This window comes from Ictidomys tridecemlineatus, chromosome 11 (assembly GCF_052094955.1).
Source record: "Ictidomys tridecemlineatus isolate mIctTri1 chromosome 11, mIctTri1.hap1, whole genome shotgun sequence".
Lineage (NCBI taxonomy): Eukaryota > Metazoa > Chordata > Mammalia > Rodentia > Sciuridae > Ictidomys > Ictidomys tridecemlineatus.
Window position 1 is genome coordinate 102096643 of NC_135487.1, and position 23404 is coordinate 102120046.

General features: G+C 34.6%; 1 protein-coding gene and 1 pseudogene across 2 annotated transcripts in view; one reads left to right on the top strand and one right to left on the bottom strand.

The window, feature by feature from the left end:
* Stxbp3 (syntaxin binding protein 3) overlaps window positions 1-22625 on the top strand; it is a 66742-nt gene extending 44117 nt beyond the window's left edge. For both annotated transcript variants that reach the window (XM_005338062.4, XM_013364149.4), the window contains 8 exons: window positions 5792-5857; window positions 7159-7239; window positions 9210-9348; window positions 9667-9773; window positions 11249-11341; window positions 13411-13496; window positions 19849-20000; window positions 21584-22625. In XM_005338062.4, coding sequence (XP_005338119.1) covers window positions 5792-5857; window positions 7159-7239; window positions 9210-9348; window positions 9667-9773; window positions 11249-11341; window positions 13411-13496; window positions 19849-20000; window positions 21584-21678 — 819 coding nt within the window. In that variant the 3' untranslated portion in view covers window positions 21679-22625. The remainder of the gene's footprint in view (window positions 1-5791; window positions 5858-7158; window positions 7240-9209; window positions 9349-9666; window positions 9774-11248; window positions 11342-13410; window positions 13497-19848; window positions 20001-21583) is intronic.
* LOC101969058 (eukaryotic initiation factor 4A-I pseudogene) lies at window positions 3073-4636 on the bottom strand (annotated as a pseudogene).
* Window positions 22626-23404: the final 779 nt, after the last annotated feature.

Consider the following 23404-nt stretch of genomic DNA (forward strand, 5'->3'; position numbering starts at 1 on the left):
TGCTAAGAATAGAACCCAGTGCCTCACACATGCTAAATGAGTGCTCTACCTCTGAGCCACAACCCCAGCGCTCCCAACCCTGTTTTTACATTTTTAATTTAGAGAGGGTCTCACTGAGTTGTTTAGTGCTTTGCTAAGTTGCTGAGACTGGCTTTGAACTTGCAATTCTCCTGCCTCAGCCTCCCAAGCACCTGGGATTACCAGTGTGCATACTACACACAGCTCAAGTGCTTTTTCAATATTGTATTTTTTCTTCTTTGTTCTATTAATGGGGATGAATTACACTTAAATATTTTCTAACATTAAACTATCTGTGCTTTACTAAAATAAACTTTACTTGGTCACAATGCATTATCGTTTTTCTGTATTGCTGGATTCTACTTACTAATATTTTGCTTAAAATGTCTGTCTCCATGTTTATTTTTCCCTGGCTGGGCGCAGTAACCCATGCCTGTAATCCCAGTGTTTCAGGAGGCTGAGGCAGGAGGAACATAGGGTTTTTTTTATGAAATTTTTTATTACTGTGTCATGTTATCTCCAATATACCTTTGAGTATCCTTTTTTGTTGTTATTATTTTTGTTTTTGTACTGGAGGTTGAATCCAGGGACACATAACCACCAAGCCACATCCTATCCCTTTTTATTTTGAGACAGGGTCTCTCACTAAATTGCTGAGGCTGGCATTGAACTTGTGATCTTCCTGCCTCAGCCTCCTGAAATGCTGGGATTACAGGCATGTACTACCATGCCTGGCTAATATACTTCTTTTAGTTATTGTACTATGTATTTTTAATGTATGGCTATTTTATAAAGTGTATTACCTTATAGTACACTTTTTGCATATCATACATAATTCAGAAACCTTATAATAGTTTGGCTCCATTTTCTCCTTCCTTTTTTGTGCTTTTGTTTCATGTGTTTTACTTCAGTGTGTGTTTGTTTTAAACACTCAGTAGACTTTTATATTACCCACATAGGTATCTAGACTTGTGTTGTTTATTCTCTATTGCTCTCTAGTGTTTTCTTCTTCTGGGCTGGGTTAAATTCTCTCAACATTCTTTTTGTCTAAGGACATCTTTGTTTTGTAAGTTTTTCACGTACTTTTGCTGGATTCAGAATTTATAGTTGGGAAGTTTGTCCCCCTTCCCTCTTTTTATCAATCTAAAGATTTCAGTATATTACTTTCTAACTAACGTAATTTCTGTTAAAGAAGCCAGCTGTCATGTATCATTTTTTCTCTGAGTGCCTTTAGTAATATTTTCTTTGATTATTCGCAATTTGACCATGATAATGCCTTTCTTTCTATGTACAATTTTCTTGGCATTTATCCTCCCTGGGGTTTGCTGAGTTTCTGTAATTACTGGGTTGACAACTTTACTCGTATTTGTAAAATTCATGGCCATTAGTTTTTCACATCTTGATTTGTTCTATGTCACTGAGGTTTGAATTCTGGACCTTCCATAGCTAATCATACACTTTCCCTCTGCACTCTATCCCCAGTCCCACATCCTGTATGATTGAATATTGTCTGTTGATCTATTTTTTTGTTAACCTCAATAATTCCCTACTTCTGTCTTCTCTCATGTCCAGTCTGCTATTATTAAACCCAAATAATATAAAATTTATCCTTATAGTATACAGTTTTGACAAATGCATACTCTCATGTAACTTCCACCATAGTCAAGATACTAGAATAGCTCCATCACCCCCCCAGAATTCCCTCATGCCCTTTGTAGACAGTCTTTGAACTCTACTTCCCCATCCCCTCGCAACCACTAATCTGTTCTTATCTCTGTAATTTTACCATTCCCAGGTTGTCATATAACTGAAATAACCTACTATGATTTTTTTCATTTAGTATAATGCACTTAATATTTACCTATGTTACATGTAATAGGAGAGTCTATTACTTTTTATTCCTGATTAGTATTCCATTTGCATGGATGTTTATTACCAGTTTTAGAGTATTTGAGTTTTTTCCCCTGAGTTTTTGGAATTCATGAATAAAACTGCTTTAAGCATTGTTTTTTCCCACAGTGGACATTCACATCTGTGAACAGATATTTTCATTCTCTTAGGGAAATACTTAGGAGTAGGGTTGCTTTGTCATACGGTATACACATGCTGAGATTCATAAGAAACTTCCAAGGTGTTTTCCAAAGATGGGATACCATTTTGGAGTCCAACCAGCATGGTATGACTGTCATTTATTGTTTTCGATTTAAAGTCTTATAATTAGTTTTAGGATATTCATTGAATTTTTAAGAAATAAATTCTAATTCTCTATTGAAATATTCCATTTTTGGATCTATGTAGTCCATCTTTTCTTTTGCTTTCTTCAGTATTAACATGTTACTTTTAAATCTTCGCTAACTCCAATATCTAGATCATCTTGGGACTACTTTTGATTGTGTGGTAGTTTCCAAGCCATTTTATTGTGAATTTGATGATTGTTTCTTGAAATAGTAAATGCTATTTAAAATAATATTAGGGCTGGGGATGTGGCTCAAGCGGTAGCGCGCTCGACTGGCATGCGTGCGGCCCGGGTTCAATCCTCAGCACCACATACCAACAAAGATGCTGTGTCCGCCAAGAACTAAAAAATAAATATTAAAAAATTCTCTCTCTCTCTCTCTCCTCTCTCACCCTCTCTTTAAAAAAAAATAAATAAAATAAAATAAAATAATATTAAAATAGCTACCATTTTTCCTCTCTCAATCTTACCTCCCTCCTTTCTGCTTCCTCCCTCCTTCTCCTCCCAAGAGACAGTCCACTGAGCAACCTCACTTAGGGATTCTCCCTGCAGATTTGAGTCATTTCCAAGGAATTCTGCTGGAGTGGGGAAAGCCTCTGGAATCTCAGGATGACTAGGTTAAGGAAATGGTATAGTGTCTGTAGGGGAGAGACAGCACCTGGGGCAAGAGTCTACCCCAAAGAAAAGGTTGTCTGAAATGTTCACAGTTCATTCTTTAGCCTCAAATTATGACATTTATTCCAAGAAAAAAAAATTACAAAATATCCATCCCTTGGTTTCTTTCCGTTCCCCCTTCCAGGATTGAATGCTGGCTGAGGCTATGTGGTAGGGCAGCCCTCACATGTGAGGTCATCAGCAACACTCAGATGCATCTTCTCAACAGAGGTGTCTTAAAAAGTCGTGATGTCCCAAAGAGTCCTCTTGTTGTTAATAGCCACATCCTTACTGCCAAAATCTTATAGCAAAACCAATTCTGTGTCTGTAGTTTTCGCTGTTGGTGGGAAAGTCATAGTTGATGACTAAAGAAAACTGTTGCATGTCAGCTTCTCTGGCCAGCATGTCACTGGTAACCAGTATTCTTCTAGAGCCTGAATGGAAATCCCTCATGATCACATCTCATTCTTGGTCTTTATCTCCATTCATGGCAGAGACAGTGAAGTTTTGGGCATGTATCTTCTTAGTGAGCAATCAACCTTTGTTCAGGTGTTGATGAAGATGCCTGCCTGGGTGATAGTCAGTTTCATAAAGTCACAGAGTGTGTTCAGCTTCCACTTCTTTTATTCTGTGTTAATGGAGAATTGGCAGACACACTCCAGGATAAACTTTTCCTTTCGACAGGAATCGGAATGGGGTCTCTCATGAACTTCTTGGTTACCCCAAGTACCTCAGAAGACATTGTAGCTGGACACCCCAAAACTACTTAGGTATTGCTGTTGAGCTTTGGGAATTTGTCATAAATTTGTCATAAATTGAATCTATAGCTTTTAACATTTCAACAGCTTCATCCAATATAAACATATTAGTATTGGGGAGCCAGGTATCTCTGATTATAACAGCATATCACATAGTCAGGGGTACCCATAATGATATGGTCACCTTCCATCTGTAGCTTCTGCACCTCAACACGTATATTGATTCCTCCAATAAGGATGTGATCAGAGGTATAGCCACCTGAGTCTTCTCATCCAATTCTTGAGTGGATTCCAGTACCAAGGCCTGTGTAGCCTTTAGATCTAATTCAGAATTAGTTTGTTACAGAATCAAGATGGTAAATGTTGTCATTTTTCCAGAATGAGTTTGAACGTTCATGTTAAACATCATGTTAAAACTCTTAATACGAGGAATAATGACTTGTTATTGCATTTCAGAGAACTTTTCAAGGCCATTGGTATAGATGCCATGAATGAGGGACTCTTGAGAGATTTATGTCATCAAAGTTGTCAGCAGTCTTCATTCCAGTTACTTTTTTTTTCTTTTTTTTAATTATTATTATTATTTTTTGCATTACAATTCTTAATACACCTCCAGTTACTTTTTTTTATTAGTTGTTCAAGACAATACAGTGATCTTGACATATCATACATTTGATTCAAATAGGGTATGAATTCTCATTTTTCCATGTGTTCAGATTGCAGGATTACATTGGTTATACATCCATGTGTATACATATAGCAATCCTAGAGTCAGTTGTATTCTCCTACCCTCCCTATCCTCCCCTCCCCTCCCCTCCCCTCCCATCCCTATTCTCTACCCATTCTTCTGTGACACTTATCTCTCTCTCTCTCTTTTTTTTTTTCCCTTAACTTCCAGTTACTTTTGATGATGTCTTCAGGCTCTCATAAGGCTATTGTTTCTGGATTAGGAATCCTGATTTGCAGGCATGATTCTTAGAAACTTATTGACTATTTTATCACTTGGATATTGACCTCTTTCCTGTTCTACTTATTAATTTTTAATTGTGTGTTAGACATAGTGTATTATACATTGCAGAGACTCCAGATAACGTTCTCTCTGTATTAAGTGTTAAGTTTCATCTGGCAAGTAGTTAAGTTGCTAAAGAATAACCTTGACTATGTTGAGACTTCATGTCAGGTGGTGTTTATGATGAGTATATTTCACTTTTGCACTTAGTCCTAAGTTGTAGTCCTAGGACTAAATGTTTAGGGTATTCAATTAGGTCTCTACTTTGAATCTGAGAATGTTAACATTTTCTTAGCACTAAGACCCCTTCAAATCTCTGTGTAGAAATTAACCCAATAGTTGTCCACTAGGCCTCTGAGAGTTCTGCCCTGTATGTGTGCAGATTAGGGGCCCAAGGACACCATACTATACATTTTGGGTTATATTCTACCTGGTTCCTTTCTCTCTGGCACCCTGCTCCCCAAATCCTACCTTAGCAGTTTCAAACGCTAATCTTTTTTTTTTTCTTTTCACAGAGAGAGAATTGTTTTCTTCTTCTCAGACTTTACTTTCAGTGTGGTTTGGAAAACATCTCCAGGGAGAAGTCAGGGTGAATGCAAGAATCACCTTCTGTACTTTCCTTCACTCAGAACTGTTTTTTATCCATTGCCTAAAAGTTCTTGTTTTATTTATTTGTCCATTCAATTTTGCTTGTAGGGGGAGAGTAATTTTGATATCATCTATTTTGTCTTGACTAAAATTAAATGCTTCATAAAATTTTCTTTTAAAACTTTGCCAAATGTAGCCAGATATGGTGGTGCATGCCTGGAATCCCAGCAACTTGGGAAGCTGAGGCAGGAGGATCGCAAGTTCAAGGCCAGCCTCAGCAACTTAGCAAGACCCTACGCAACTTAGTGAGGCCCTGTGTCAAAAATAAGAAAGGCTGGGGATGTGACTCAGTGGTAAAGCACCCCTGTGTTATCCTCAGTACCCAAATATAAATGAATAAATAAAATTTTGCCAAATGTTTAGTAAATTAACTAAATTTAGTAGCTTAACTAATACTTCAGAATTTAAAAGTTGTAGCATAGAGTAAATTAATCATAGGTTTACTCAAAATATTTTCATTTTTCTTAGACATCACTTAGTGCTCTTACCCAGCTGATGAAAAAGATGCCCCATTTCCGTAAACAGATTACTAAGGTAAGCAATATTGTCTATAAGGTACTGTATTATTATTAGATAATTGATCTAGCCAGTCCTGTAGTTAAGATTAGCAGTGACTTTTATGGAATATTTTTTGTGCATTGTCCTCTAAAATTCTTAAGACTGAAATATCCCAATATCTAAGCTTTCCAATAACATTTCTACATATGTCATTTAGATTTATTCAAATCCAGCATAGACTTTTTTGTCTTTATCTTGAACTGCTAAGCAGAATAATTTTAGTATTTATCAACCTCATAGGAATTCAGCAGTATATTGACCAGTGGTTGTCATTCTACATGTTACTTTATATTAGTAGTTATATATTAATAGATTAAGGAGGTTTTAAGCTGGTGGGGGCAGGGGGCTCTGATAAACTTTTTTTTCCTCTGCTATTCCAGGTCTTTTTCCATATCTCTGTCAGAATAACTTTTATATACTTTTATCATGTTGCACTCCAGTCAGAACCAGTGAAACCTTTTCTGTTGGTCTTTAGGAGCTCACTGTTTGGGGGGGGGGTTTGTTTTTGTTGTAAATGGACACAGTATCTTTTTATTTATTTTTTCATGTGGTACTGAGGATCGAACCCAGTGCCTCACACATGCAAGGCAAGTGCTCAACCACTGAGCTACAGCCCCAGCCCCTTACTGTATTTTTTTGTCACCTTATTTTTATTCCCAAACTCATCACAAATTCAGTACTTCCATTCTGGTTTTTGTTGATTATCTCCCTTTATTCCCCCAGACATCTAGTTATTAATCTTGCCTTCATCTTCTGTGTAAAATCATAATATGAGGTAGCTAGGCAAACATTATCCCCATTGTGCAGACAGGGAAACTGAGGCTAGGAAAATGTGGTGGCAGTGGGCTGTGAGGTGGAGGTGTTTGGCTTGAAGCCAAAACAGTCTGATGGTAAGGTGCTTTACTTCCCTGAGCCATAGTGGACCTCACAGGCACTGGCAGGCACCGGGGCTCGTTGGGGATCCTGGCCTCAATGTGCTTTGCACACAAGGCCAGGTGCTGGCAGGCGGTATACAGAAGGCACACAGGTGACACACTGCTTGTACATTGCAGGAGAAGTTCACATGCAGCACTTGTAGCATGTGCCAGCGTGCCACCATAGCCTGCTTGTTCCCATTGATCACATCAATTTTCACTTCCGTTCTTGAGCTGTTTCCCTTACTTGTAGTTTACCTTCTTTTACAAAAGTCCATGGTTTTCTCCATTGTTCTTTTAATATTATCATTTGCATAAAAATAATTAAAATGCTTTAAATGATTGATTTCTTCTGTTTTTCAGCAAGTTGTTCATCTTAATTTAGCAGAAGATTGCATGAATAAGTTCAAGCTTAATATAGAAAAGCTCTGTAAAACTGAACAGGTATGAGCAAAGTCAGAAATACTTATGTTTATAGATTTCCATAATGAACTTTGTAAGTTAAAATATAATATTTTGCTGAATACAATGGTTGATTTTCTCAAAATCACAGACTCTTAGAAGGAGACCAACTTAGACAAGCATGTTAATACATATTAATCATTTCCCAATAGTGTTAGTCAACTTGCTGTTCCTGTAAGAAATACCTGAGATAATCACCTTATAAGGAGAAAAAGGTTATTTTATAACCCCAACTCAGTTTTGGTTTGTTAATCAAAACTCAGTTTTTTAAAAAAATATTTTAGTTGTAAATGGACACATACCTTTATTTTGTTTATTTGGGTTTTTTAAATATTTATTTTTTAGTTGTAGTTGGGTACAATACCTTTATTTTACTTATTTTTATGTGGTGCTGAGGATCAAACCCAGGACTTCACACTGCTAGGCGAAGCGCCCTACTGCTGAGCCAAGACCCCAGTCCTGTTTATTTTATTTTTTTTTTTTTATGTGATGCTAAAGAGCAAACCCAGTGCCTCGCACATGCAAGGCAAGCACTCTACCACTGAGCCACAACCCTAGCCCCTCAAAGCTCAGTTTTGTAGGTTTCAGTACATGATCATTTGGCCTTGTTTCTTTTTAGTCCTATGGTGAGGCAGCACATGGCATCAGTACATGTCAGAGCAAAACTGCTTGTATTGCAGCCAGAAATCAAAGAGGAAAAAAGAATGGGTATGAGCTCTACTATCCTTTTCAAGGGCATACCCCCCAATGACCTAAAGATCTCCCAGGAGGCCCCACTTCTTAAAATTTCTACTACCTCCCAATAGTGCCGTGTTGGTGGAGGTATCTTAGTAAACAGTCCTTTCTAATCTATGATTATGTATTTTGGTTGAATGGAGTGATTTAGGTTTTGGGAGCATTATTTGAGTACAGGATTAAATATAACACCCTGCAGAGAACTGCATAGGCACATTATATTTGTTTTAAGAAGCTTTATGTATAATGTTTCAACTAATTAGATCATTGTACTCTTCACAGAAACAGAATTCAAGTTGTATATAATATTAACTATTCTAGTAGCCACATTAAAAAGGGAAAAAGAAAGTACAATTAATTTTCACAATATGTTTGACTTGGGGCTGGGGTTATGGCTTAGTGGTAGAGTGCTCACCTAGCATATGTGAGGCACTGGGTTCGATGCTCAGCACCATATAAAAATGAAATAAAGGTATTATGTCTACCTATAACTAAAAAATAAATATATTTAAAAAATATGTTTCACATAACCTGATACACCCAAAATATTTCAACATATAAACATAAAATTATTAATGAAATATTTTACTCTTTTTTACACCAATTATTCAAAATCTGATATTTTACACCCAGAGTATATCTTAATTCAGATTGACTACATTTCAAGTGCTTACTAGCCACATGTGGCTGGTGGCTACCATATTGGATAGCATAGGTTTAGATTAATGATTTTCTTCTCTGATTTACTTTTTGACTTTTTGCATTTTGTACAACAAATAGTTTACGAATGATGTCCACATTTTCCTGTGAAATGTGTGTTCTGGGGGCTGAGGTTGTAGCTCAGTGGTAGAGCATTTGCCTTGCACATGTGAGGCCCTGGGTTTGATCCTCAGCACCACATAAAAATAAACAAATAAAAATAAAGTTAAAAAAAAGAAAGAAATGTGTGTTTTGTTAAAATTTGATATCTTCATAATAGGTATTTTTAAATAAAAAATGAATTTGGATTAGAGACCACTGACTTTTATATTTATATATATATATATAATGTATATGTATGTATTTTTTTTTTAGTTGTAGTAGGACACAATACCTTTATTTTATTTATTTTTATGTGGTGCTGAGGATTGAACTCGGGGCCTTGCACGTGCTAAGCGAGTGTTCTACCGCTGAGCCACATCCTCCGCTCAAGGCCACTGACTTTTATTTTCATTAAGGACCTGGCACTTGGAACTGATGCAGAAGGACAGAAGGTGAAAGATGCTATGAGAGTACTTCTTCCAGTTCTACTCAACAAAAATCATGATAATTGTGATAAAATAAGAGCAATCCTACTTTATATCTTCAGTACTAATGGTAATTGATATTTTGTTTATTTTCATTAACGCATTAAAATACCCAGTTCTACAATCATTTTTTAATAAATAGTTTTCTACTAATCATAAGAGAATCTTTGGAAACTCAAAGGTAGTGGCTTAAGTTGGTTAAGGTAAATACAAGGGAAAATAGGAATTAGAAGACTGAAGGGGACATAAATGGACTGTTTGCTTTTTTTGGTTTTTTTTGGACTGTTTGCTTTTTCAAAAGCTTTATTTGTGGTATATGTAACCTAGAATTGATTGCAGTAGCAATTATGTAAATTGAGTACACACTAATATTTTTTACGTATTTAAGGAACTACGGAAGAAAATTTGGACAGGTTGATCCAGAATGTAAAGATAGAAAATGAGAGTGACATGATTCGTAACTGGAGTTACCTTGGTGTTCCCATTGTTCCCCAAGTAAGAAATCTTACATTGTGTGTGTGTGTGTGTGTGTGTGTGTGTGTATTCTTACATATATGTATGTGTGGAGTTTTTGAGTTAATCATGTTTGGTTTTTTTTAAATGTGGGAATTCATATAGACAGTCTTCTTAATTTCATACTATAGATTTTGACTAAGCAATTAAAACTTAAAAATGCTGATTTCTTGTCATTTCCATATGAGAATAATTTGGACAGATAACGATTTTCTAGTGAATTTGTATTCTATGGGTTCTGTTATTATTTGTTCTTTATTCTTTTCTCTTTAATGATTCAATTATAGTAATTGTCATTTTGTTATACATTTGAATTGGAATATAGCACAAAAAATAATTATATTCTCTTGCTTTAAAAATCTAGGCTCAAAGTTAAGTTTGGAAGAACTTCTGTTTAGAATCCCATTCTTGGGCTGGGGTTATAGCTCAGTGGTAGAGCACTTACCTAACACATTTAAGGCACTGGGTTCAATCCTCAGTACCACATAAAAATAAATAAATAAAGTAAAGGTATTGTGTTCACTTACAACTACAAAAAAAATTTTTAAAGATTCCCATTCTTTCCAGATTCCCATTCTTTCCTATTATTTTGATACTTTTATTTGAATAAATGTATTTCCTTATGCTCTCATAAATTTTAGCACTACAGCTCAAATATTTTTTTACATTTTTTATTAGTTGCTCATGACAATACAATGATCTTGACATATCATACATTTGAAATCATAAATTTCTCATTTTTCCAAGTGTATAGGTTGCAGAATCACATTGGTTATATGGCCACGTATATACATACAGCAATACTAGTGTCTATTTTATTCTGCTGCCCTTCCTATCCCCCCTTCCCCTCGCCTCCCCTCCCATCACCTCTCTCTACCCAATCTAACGTGAAACATTTTTTTTTCTTCCCCCTCACATCATCATACATGTATTTTGTATAACGATAAGGGTCTCCTTCCATCTTCTGTGCAATTCCCCTTCTCCCTCCCATTCCCTCCCACCTCTCTTCCCTATTTAGTGGTAATCTTCTTCTCATGCTTTTCCTCCCTACACAGCTCAAATATTGTTCAATGAAGTTATGTGACTATACCTACTTCATTTTTTTTAAGGAAGTACTTTCACTCTTAATTTTTTGTTCATTTGTGTTACTGGGGATTGAATACAGGGTTCAGTCCTGTACCACTGAGCTATATCCCCAGCCTACTCTTAGTTTTAAGTCAAATATAATATAGTATTTTCTGATAAATTAAATATCTTTGTTAGGAAACATAAGATTATTATATTACTGAATAAAATTACTGGGTTTTTAAAAATATTATTTAGTGTTGATAGACATTTATTTATATGCGGTGCTGAGAATTGAACCTAGTGACTCACACATGTGAGTAACTACCACTGAGCCACAACACCAGCCCCAAATTACTGGTTTTAAATTTTTTTTCCTCTATTGATATTAGTCTCAACAAGGCAAACCATTAAGAAAGGATCGGTCTGCAGAAGAAACTTTTCAACTTTCTCGATGGACACCTTTTATCAAAGATATTATGGAGGTAAATATCATTAAGTTTCTACTTACTTCTGAATGCCTTCTGTAGAGCACTCTTGAACTCTTTATGTTTAGCTGTCATTGGAGTATGTCTAATGGGGCAGGAATTTTCTGCAATGCTTGGTGGATTCACCAAAAAAGGCTACATGTGGGTCAAAGGAGGAGAGGATGCCCTTGAAGATTCTTAACTAAGAAAAACACACCACTGTCTGTCTCAAAATAAATAAGTAAATAAAAATAAGCACACATCTGCTTTATGAAAAGCAATACTATTGTTTTAAATAACTATAGGTAGTATAAGTGGAATTATGTGAATGAAAATTCAACAGAACAACATTCACATATATACCACTGTTAGAAACCATTAAGTGCCAGTACTCTTAGTAGTATATTAGTGATTAAAATATAAACTTCATATAGTTGTTATTAGATCTAACATATGAATAATGCATTTAGAACTGTTTTTTCCTAGAAAATAGTATTCAATCATAGGAAATTGTAAAATGAACTAATTTAAAAATTACCTTATGAGGGGGCTGGGATTGTGGCTCAGGGGTAGAGTGCTCCCCTAGCATGGGTGGGACCCGGATTCAATCCTCAGCACCACATAAAAATAAAGGCATTGTGTTGTGTTCATTTAAAAAAAAAAATGCTCTGTGCAAAGCAGAGAATTACGAAGTGAACACAGTAGGTATTTTTTTTAAAAATTACCTTATGAGCTCAATAAAATAGTAATTTATTCCAGCTTTCCTTTGACTTAAACTTCAATTTATACTTTCCTCTGAGTGCTAATTTGGTACATATTACTATGATTTTTTTTGTTTTGCTAGATTAATTCATACATGTGTAAACTTACATGAAAAATCTAAAGAACTTAGTTTTCTGCAATGTAACTTTTTTCCCCTTCAGCAATTACAGAAAACTAAGTGATTTATCTTAAGCTAGTATTTTAAAAATAAATATTTAAAAATCACTTGGGCTTGTAGGATTTCTCCTGAAACACAATTTCTTCCTTATGATCTTATTGAAATAGTCTTGACTACTTTGTGCTCACTTCTTGTGCCTGCTTGTCTATACTATTTGTATTGTCTGTAATACAGTGATGTCCAAAAAAATTATTATTATTTTTTGTACCAGAGGATGAAGCCAGGCGTGCTTAACCACTGAGCTACATCCTTAGCCCTTTTTAATTTTTATTTTGAGACAGAGTCTTGGTAAATTGCTGAAAGCCTGCTAAGTTGTTGAGTCTGCCTTGAACTTGGAATCCTCCTTCCTTAGCCTCCCAAGTCACTGGGATTATAGGCATGCACCACTATACCCAGCTCCAAAATTTTGATCATATAGACCTAATTATAAAAAATGTGAACATGAATCTTTTTATAAGTGATAGATTAACATACTAATAAAGCATATATAATCTCTGTATAAAATATATCCATTATACTTAAGTATTTCTTAAAATGCACCACTGAACAAAGGGAAAATTCTAGCAAATAAAGTGAAAAGAAAAACTCTCTTCATGTCATTGGATTGTTTTGAGTATCTCTAAGCCGGGTGTGTGCGACCTACTTTAGAGTCATTGCTGTTAATGACAAAGTCTTGAAGGTATGTCAGAACTGGGATAGTATTTAGAAACCCCTAGCACTCTGTAGTTAAAAAAGGTCCTCGTGCCAATGCAGGGACCTTCCTAATGAAGAAAGATAGGTCTTCAATAAATAGTAGTTGAATAAGTAAGTAATTGATAGTGTTAGTTTTTGAAGCAACTGAGTTTCAGAAAGGACCAATCTTGGGGATGGGGTAGTGCGCTTGCTTAGCATGTGTGAGACACTGGGTTCGATTCTCAGCACCGCATACAAGGAAATAAAAATAAAGGTTCATCAACAACTAAAAAATATTTAAAAAAAAAAAGAAAGGACTAATCTTGTTATCTGTTTATATTCTTAATGTTTTGTTATCTGTTTATGTTCTTAATGTTTATTTATTATAAATACAAATTTTGTCCTTCACTCAAAACAAACAGAAATCTTCAACTTAAAATATCTTTTTAATGTTGTTAACTCTTTTCTTCTCTAGGATGCCATTGATAATAGATTAGATTCAAAGGAGTGGCCGTATTGTTCTCAGTGTCCAGCAGTTTGGAACGGCTCCGGAGCTGTAAGGTAAAACTTATAAATGAAAGTCAGTGAAATTTTCAGTGTGATGCTACAGACTAATAATTGAAAGTAGTACATAGGTGTTCTCGTATTTGGCAACTCTCTTTGAAGCATATAGTCACATCAGAGGTAGTTTTTCTTTAGCTGTAACCTGTTTTAAATGAGTTCAGGTAAGCAACATGAAAACATAGTTTATTTAAAAAAATATTTTCATAAATATTTCATTTATTTAATAAATAAAAAGTCCCCCACCTTTCTTTTCATATAGCAGAGGCCTTTTTGACAATTTTTATGATGGAATATTTGAAACATTGAGAAAGATATAGAGAATATTATAATGTATTCCCTTATACTTAAGTACCCAGCTTAACAAATAAATCATTATAAATATAATTCATACTTTCTATATATTACTCTCTTTTATTATTTTTCCTTTCTTCCCTATCTTTAATTTTGTGTTTTTAATCTGTCTTTGTGCTTTTCCTATCTATATTTGTGTCCTAAACAATATTTTGAGTTGTGTTTTACAAGAATTTTTTTTTTTTAATCTTTGGCTTTCAGCAGTTTAATTATTTTGTGTCTAGGTGCAGTTCTTTGTGTTTATTCTTCCTGCAGTTTGTTGAGTTTCTTGGATTTGCAAGTTAATTTTTTTTTAGATTTTTTAAAAATGTTTTTTATTAGTGCATTACAGTTATACATAACATATTTTTTATTGTGTCTTTATGATAATAAACTCAGGAAGTTTTCAGGCATGATTTCTTCGACTTTCAAAATTCTTATTATGCAAAACGTTGGAGGACTTGACACTGCCCCTAGGATCACAGAAACTCTTTTTTTGTTGTTGTTGCTATTCTTGTTTTATGTAATACCTACTTGTCTATATTTAGATTCACGGATTTTTCTGATATGTCAAATCTGCTTTTGAGACCATCTGCTGGTTTTTTCATTGCACTTAACATACTTTTCACATTTGGTTCTTTTTTATTTTCATCTCTCTCTTTTTTTTTCCCTCCCTTCTTATTTGGAATGCTGAGGATCAAACCCAGGGCCTCACTAATGCTAGGCAAGTACTCTACCACTGAGCTTCACTTCAAATCCTAGTTCCATTTCTGTTGAAAAACCCTATTGGTTAGTGATTTTTTTTTTTTTTTGCGTTTTTGTAATAACTGCTTTGAAGTCTTTGCTAGATCCAACATATGGGTCAACTTATAGTCAGTTTCTGTTGACTTTTTTCCCCAAAACATGAATCACACTTCCCTGTTTTTTTGCATAGCTACTAATTTTTGGTTGAAAATTGGACCTTATAGATAATATATTGAAGCAACTCTGAGTTGCTTTTTGTTGTAATTTGTGTAGACTTAAACTATGGACTCTTTCTCTTTTGTTTATATAGCCACTGATATCATTGCTGCATTTTTTAACCCTTTAGCTTGGCTCTTAATGGTTGGTTCTGTGTGATTTAGAGGTCAGCAATTTATCTATGCAGAAGTTGTGCTTAAGCACTTTAAGCATGTACAGTCTCCATCCTCTGCTAATCAAGCTAAGGGTGCATTAAGGAATACATTCCATATATCTAGTTCTTCAATCTCCACTTTTTTTTCTTTCCATCTCATTTTTTCCCCTAAATGTTCTCAGGATTCTCTTACATGCAGAGTTTTAGCAGTCAGTTAATGTCTAGAGAGCTTTTCCTTGCCTTCCTTAGATTTCTCATTTTCAAGATTTTCAAGGTTTACATATTAAATTTCTGACTGATTTGCTGCCAAGCTCAAATTGAGACTACAGTATTAGGCTATCAAAGCTGTAGGTCTTCTTGCTCTGAAACAGTTCTGCCAGTTTAAATTATCAAAGCTACAGGGTTTTGTGTACTTTTTTGTTTGTTTGTTTGTTTGTTTTTTGTTTTTTATTGTTGTTTTTGTTTGTTTGTTTCAGTTGTAGATGGACATGATACCTTTTTTATTTATTTATTTTTATGTGGTGCTGAGGGTCCTAACCCAGTGCCTCATGTGTGCTAGGTAAACGCTGTACAACCCCAGTCCAGGATTTTGTACTCCTGCTACTACCACCCTTCATTACTGGTTTTCACAGGCAGTTTTAAATCAGTAAAGCTATAATTTTTCTCATCTGAGAAGGCAGAGCAATAGAAGTAGGTTGCAGTCCTGGGCTAGAAGACCATAATGACTACCACCTTCTTTACCCGGTAATTTAGGAGATATTCAAGAATAAATGCTTCTCAGTTTGTTGTCTGCCTGTCAACAATTTCCAGTTGACCTGAAACGTTTGGGTTCCCCACACACATACACAATGTCATCCAGGTTTATATACTTGTTTTCTCACAGGGAAATCTCCTGCCCACTTTATTTCATCATGACTGCAAGTCCTTTCTACATTTTGTTCTTTTTATTTGGTTTTTTTGTTTTGTTTTGTTTTTTAGTTCTGGGATTGAGCCAGGGGGTGCTTTTTTTTAGCAAGACTCTTTTTTTGAGACAAGAGTCTTGCTAAATTGCCCAGGCTGTCCTTGAATTTACATCCTCCTTCCTCAGCCTCCTGAGTTGCTGGGATTACAAGTGTGCACCACTGCTCCCAGCTTTTTTTTTTTTTTTTTTTAAGTGGGGGAGGATAAAAGAACCTTAAAACAATTTAATGCAAACCACATACCCTTAAATGTTATATACATTTTTTTTCCTCCAGTACTAAGGATTGAACCCAGGAGTTCTTCACCACTCATCACCAGCTGTTTTTATTTTTTAAGACAGAGACAAGCTGTCCTTAAACTAATAGTTCTCTTGCCTTAGCCTTATAAGTAGCTGGGATTGTAGGTGCCTAGCTCATATACTTTAAGTTTACCTTATATTTTTTTACTCCTCATATAAATGCTCAGCATTATTTTTTATTCAGTTGTATTTGAATGTTAACCAGTTACATTGCTCAGTGCTTTCTTGCATCCTCAGTTGTCTTCTTTTCAAACTATTTCCTGTTATTTCTTTCAGTGGAGGTCTGTTAGTGGTAGAGTATTCATGGTTTTATTTGTCTGGAAATATTTTCATTTTGGCCTTGTTCTTACATAGCAGCCTTAGATGGCTATGAATATTTAGGTGCACAGTTCTGTTTACCCAACACTTGTAGATAATATTTTGTTGTTTTAGGTCTTGAGATAGTTGTGAAGGAGGGTGTGTTTTCTCTCAGCCTTGTTACACTATTGTGGGTAATTTGCCTTTTCCTGATTGTTTTTTGTCTTTGGTATCCTATACATGCCCTATACTAAGTCTATCTAAAGATTTATTTTTCTTTCCTTATATTTGTTTTCCTGAATTTGAGGATTCACATCTTTCATAAATGCTTCCAATATTGCCATTTCTTTAGTCTTGGTTTTGTTTGAATTCCTTATTCTAACTAAATATCTCTTAATTTATTTCTGTGTTTCATTCTGGAAATTGTTCTTTGAATTTAGTTTTCTTTCAAATTTAGTTTTCAGGTCTTTAGTTATCTCTTAAATTTGTGCCTAATCTAATCTATTTAAACCATCTCTACAGTTTTATTTTTTTGTTTTAGAAGTTCTTATTAATTTTTCAAATATACTTGTCACATAATTATTGTGAGCAGTATTATCTTCTTTTCTTTTGCTTTCTTAACTATTCCTCTCTCTTGAAAAATTTCTTAAGTCAGCCTTATTGTGTGTTGAGAGCTAAGAGTGTGTCTTGTTCCAATTTTCATTTTTCAAATCCAACTACCGGTTTTTTCCCCTTAATTTACCACCATCATTCTTGCCAAAGGCTAAGCAAAAAACATTATTAAAAGTTTACTGTGGGATCCCATATTCCAGGGCCTTAGAGGTCATCTGGAACAGTGACCCCCAAAGTGGTCTATTGGTTATTTATATATATATATATATATATTTTAATATTTATTTTTTAGTTTTAGGTGGAAATATATTTATTTTATTTTATGTAGTGTTGAGGATTGAACCCAGCGCCCCATGCATGCTAGGCTACCTCCAAAAGGAGAAATTAAGCTTTTTGTTAATATATACTAGTATACACATATAATTTATGAATTAATGTTTATTTATAAATGTATGTAAATTTTTATTTTTGAAATATGTACCTTTCAAATAGCTCATATTTTTTTCTTTTCTATATTTTTTATTGGTGCATTGTAGTGTACATAATAATGGAATTTTTTGGTTACATATTCATACATGCACACAATATAACAGTATAATTAGAAGCTTGTTTTTTCATTTTAATTTTTTTATATACATGACAGGATAGTATATTTTGACATATTATACATGCATGGAATATAACTTAGTCTAATTAGGATTCCGTTCTTGTAGTTTTACATGACGTGGAGTTTCACTGGTCATGTATTCATATATGAACACAGGAAAGTTATGTCAGATTCATTCTACTCTCTTTCCTAGTCCCATCCCCACTTTCTTCCCTTCATTCCCCTTTGTCTAATCTACTGAACATCTGTTCTTCCCTCCTTCCCGCTTGTTGTGTGTAAGAATCTGCATATCAGAGAGAACTTTGGCCTTTCATTTTTTGGGATTGCACTCAAGGGCAGGCAACTACTGAGCCACATCCCCAGCCCTATTTTGTGTTTAAATATTTAGAGACAGGGTCTCACAGAGTTGCTTAGGGCCTCACTAAGTTGCTAAGGCTGACTTTGAACTTGCTTTCCTCCTTTCTCAGCCTCCCGAGCCACCGTGCCCGGTGGGACTGCTTATTTCACTTAGCACAATAGTTTCCATTAAGTGGCAAAGAGTCATAAAGTCATTCTTCTTTATGGCTGAATGATACTACATCATGTATATACCACATTTTCTTTATCCATTCATCTGTTGAAGGGCATGTAGGTTGGTTCCATAGTTTAGCTATTGTGAATTGAGCTGCTATAAATATTGATGTGATTGTGTCACTGTAGTATGCTGATTTGAGTCCTTTGGGTATATACTGAGGAGTGGGATAATTGGGTCAAATGATGGTTTTATTCCAAGCTTTCCAGAGTGTTTGCACCAACTTGGAGTTCTACCAGCAATGTATAAGTGTACCTTTTTCCCCACATTCTTGTATTCTTGATATTACTTGTATTCTTGATAATTGCCATTCTAACTGGGGTGAAATAGAATCTCAGTGTAGTTTTAATTTGTATTTCTCTAATTATTAGAGATGTTAAACATATTGTTGACCATTCATATTTCTTCTTCAGTGAAGTACATGTACCAGTTCCTTTGCCCATTTATTGATTAGGTTATTTGGTTTTTTTGTTAAATTTTTTGTAGAAGCTCAAAATTTTTACCAGTAGAAGATGTAAACAAAAAAATTAGTTCTTATACTCTAGAGCAGTCCTATCCACTAGAACTTTCTGCATTGTTGGAAATGTTCTCTGTCTTCACTGTCTAGCATAATAGTCACTAGCCATAGTGGATTTGGGTTCCTTGATATGAGTGAGTGAGGAACTGAATTTTTTATGCTATTTAATTTTTCATTAATCTCTTTGTGGTTAGTAGCTACTATATTGAACAGTGCAGATCTAGAACAGTCTGGGAGAAGAAATGACCAAAATAAGAGTTATTATTTATTCACTGCTTACTCAGTACCTGATTATATACTTCCTGTGTCCTATATAATACTTCATTTAGTTCTTAAGCAAATTTCAGGGTTTAAAGAGAGGCTTAGAAATTTGCTGAGTATAATAGCTAGTCAAAAATAAACAAAGTAAGAATAAAAACCTTTACAACCCAGCCTCCTACCATCATATTTGCTGAATTCCAGGAATATATTGGCTCCAAATCTGTATATGTCCCACTTCCCTTTCATATCTTCAAAACCTTACTGTTTCAATGCCAGTTACCAATTTTTCTTTTTAATTTCAGTAAGCTGCAGACTTTTCAGGTGCATTATTTCTTCGTATCAAATAAATAAGGGAGGATGTTAGTTCTACTTTAAGGTTAAAATGCTAAGCTAGACAGGGCTATCCTAGCTAATTCTGGGTGCTCTAGTCATACTGTAGTTAGGTCATTTCCTTAAAATTCATATATTTGGGTCAGGCAAGATATATGCCTATAATCCTAGCAACCCAGGAGGCCAAAGCAGGAGAATCTTAAGTTTGAAACCATCCCAGGCAACTTAGTGAGACCCTGTCCCCAAAATTAAAAAGGCTGAATAGGTGGCTCAGTGTTAGAGTGTTCCTGGGATCAATCTCCAGTACTGCAAAAATAAGTAAAATAAATATTTTAAAAATCAATATAATTGGTATCACAGTTGAATTTGATTAAATTGGGCTTTTTAAAAGTCTTTAAAGTATAGGTTTGGAAATTTTTTTAACATGTTCACTTTTTTCCTTTACTTTTAAGTGCTCGCCAGAAACCTAGAACCAATTATTTAGAACTGGACCGAAAAAATGGATCAAAGCTGATTATTTTTGTAATTGGAGGAATTACATATTCTGAAATGCGTTGTGCTTATGAAGTTTCTCAGGCACATAAATCCTGTGAAGTTATTATTGGTAAGATTTTTGTTTTCCTTTTTTTGTATTTTAAAACAAATACTAAATACAAAAATGAATATGTAAAATTGTGTCAGTTTTCATCAATTTAAGACTAAATTGATGGGCTGGGAATGTGGCTCAAGTGGTAGCGTGCTCACCTGGCATGCACAGGGCGCTGGGTTTGATCCTCACCACCACATAAAAATAAAATAAAGATGCTGTTTCCACCGAAAACTAAAAAATAAATATTAAAAAATTCTCTTTCTCTTTTTTAAAAAAAGACTAAATTGATGAATGCAAAAATAAATTTTCAACCATAAAATGTATTTTATATGATTTGATATTTTTGATTATTTTATTTTGTTTATAGGCTTGGGGATTGAACTCAGAGACATCTCATGCATGCTGGGCAAACACTCCAGTGAGCAACATCCCCACTTCTTTTACTTTGAGACAGTGTCTTGCCAAGTAGCCCAGGTTGGACTTCAATTTGTGATGCTCCTGCCTCAGCCCCTGAAGTAGCTGAGGAATTACATATTCTGAAATGCATTGTGCTTATGGAGTAGCTGGTCTTACAGGCTTGCACCACTATGCCCAGCTTGATAATTTTATTTTTAAATATTCTGATTTGGGGGAAATAACCTTGTCCCTTTAAAATATTATATCCTATGATTCTGTTTCCTCTGATCATTAAGTAATTTTGGACACATAAATACATGTTTACTTCAGAAATATTAATAAATTTTTGTGGACATGAATGTGACATTTTATGGACATTAATGCCACATAGGTAAGGCCTATGAGGAATTCAGTTTTAAGAATTTCAGTTAAGCTGGGTGTGATAGTGCATACCTATAATTCTAGCAACTCAACTAAAAGTTGCTAAGACAGGAGGATCTCAAGTTCAAGCGAGCCTCAAACTTCGTGAGGCCCTAAGCAACTTAGCAAAACCCTGTCTCAAAATAAAATGTAAAAAGGGCTGGAGATGTGGCTCAGTGGTTAAGTGTCCTTGGGTTCAATCCCTGATACCAGGGAAAAAAAAGAACTTCAGTCAAAGCCACTGATGAGTAAACTCTCCTGACCTGTGGAAGTTCAGGATTTATATGTCAGTATTGCTTAGACGTTCTGTTACTAAATGATAACTATTGGGGTTCTGTTATGAGGATAGAGAAAATTCTCAGTTTTGCTCTTTAATATGTGGTTCAGGGGCTAGGGTTGTGGCTCAGCGGTAGAGCACCCGCCTTGCACATGTGGGGGCCCTGGGTTCGATCCTCAGCACCACATAAAAATAAATAAAACAAAATGGATGTATTGTGCCGAACTACAACTAAAAAATAAATATTAAAAAAAATGTGGTACAAAGTAGAACACTAGGAATTGGCTGTGTTTCTGATGGATTACTGAGCATGTTCAGAGACAAGGAACAATTGAACTAGTACAATATAGGCATATTTCAAGAAGATGTCTATAGAAATGTTGTTAATTTGCCCCAAAGCTATTGCACTTTGCATATTTGAAGGATAAGACAAAATATTAAGCCAAGGAAAATCAATTTAAATGCTGGCCTCTAAAAATTTATCTTTTCTCTTTTCTTCTATCAGGTTCTACACATATTTTAACACCCAAAAAGCTGTTGGATGATATAAAGATGCTGAATAAACCCAAGGATAAAGTCTCCTTTACTAAAGAAGAGTAGCTTCAGGGGAAGTGGTTTAGAGGCTTTTTTAATTAATACGTTTAATTAAAAATAGAAAAAGAAAATGTTACTATCATGTAATTTAAACAATGTAAATATTTTATGGAACAATGACTTTCAAATACATTTCTTAAAGGACTGTTTATGATTATGTATTGTTGGATTTGCCACCTTTAATAATTTAAATATTGTTGCTGCTTTATAGGTGATAAGATATTAAAATGCTTTCTAAACTTTTTTTTTAACCTCTGGAACAGAATTTCTTAAAGAATTTTCACAACCCCTTGTGTATATATATTAATCATGTATTAAATACTTATCTATCTTATGCTGAAGTATAGTTTTGGGGGGAAAAATGATTTTTAAATGAAGATATAAAAGTAAAAACTGTAAATGTGTATGTATGATAGAATTATTTCCTATTAGTGCAGCTTTTCTTTCAACTGAAATTCACAGTTTTATTTGTAAAATAATTGAGTCATTGAGTGATTTCATAGTGTACTGTCAAGATACTTCTAAAAAACACAATTTTATGTAATTTTGAAATGATGTATGTTTAAACTAGAAAACCAAAAATAATCATGAATATTCTAAGAAAAAATAAAATATATAGTTACAAAAATTATGGGGTTTTTTCCTGAGAAAAAAGGAGAAAGTTGGAAAGTTTAAAAATTCTAAATTAGAATTACAAAGAAGAAAAAGAAGGTACCATAAAATCCAACCAAGATAACTCCTAATGACTTTTTAAAAAACGATGTGATAACTGCATAAGGTTACATCACATAAGAATATGTTTGCAATTGTGTTTGTGTTATTCAAAGGTAACGTCTTCATTTTAAATCTCTCCTTTTACTTGACCTAAGAGTGTTCTGTCATTTGATGGACCATAATTTTATGTAGTACTCATGTTCAGAGTTTTGCTCTTAGAAATAAAGCTTTTAAACAAAGCGGGGTGTGTGTGTGTGTGTGTGTGTGTGTGTGTGTGTGTGTGTGTGTTGCTGAGTTTTGAACCCAGGACCTCACACATGCTAAGCAAGTGTTTTATCACTGTGCTACACCCATAGCCCTATTTTTTCATTTTTATGCAGATAGATCCATTTGTTTTCCTTTTTGGCTTCAGAATTTCATATTCTTATTCTAAGATAATAAATTCACCCATGGTTTCTTCTAGAACATTTTGATAGATTCATTTCAGTTTTTTTATAAATAATTTTCATCTATCTGAAATTTATTTTAATATAAGAATATATGTTAGGTATTGTCTTGGCACTTGGTATTAGGTCCCATACCTCCCACCAATGTGAAGCTTTGCAGACTTTGTAGGTTCTGAAAAGCTTAGATTCTATCAATAATATACATTTGGTCAAGATTTGGAAGATAGAAAGGAGGCAGAGGCCATCTTCTTCTGTGGATGTGCAAGTGTAGACAATTGTTTGTAGCAACCAGATTCCAGGTTAGTGTCTTGTCACCTGCTTCTTGGGTAAGAGGTAATGCTGTTGGTGGTGGCAGCAGCATTAGCTTTCTGAGTCACAGATGGTAGTATGACCTTGAGTCTCCAGTTTCTGCTCCTGCAACTTTTTTAGCAATTTAGTAAAAACCCAATTCTATTAAATCCCTTTCTACTTGAAGTATCTAGAGGGGTTTATTTCCTGCACAGAACCCTCACTCATGCAGAATTTAACACAGATCAAACTTTATTCCTTTCTGGGCAGGTGTTGTACCACAT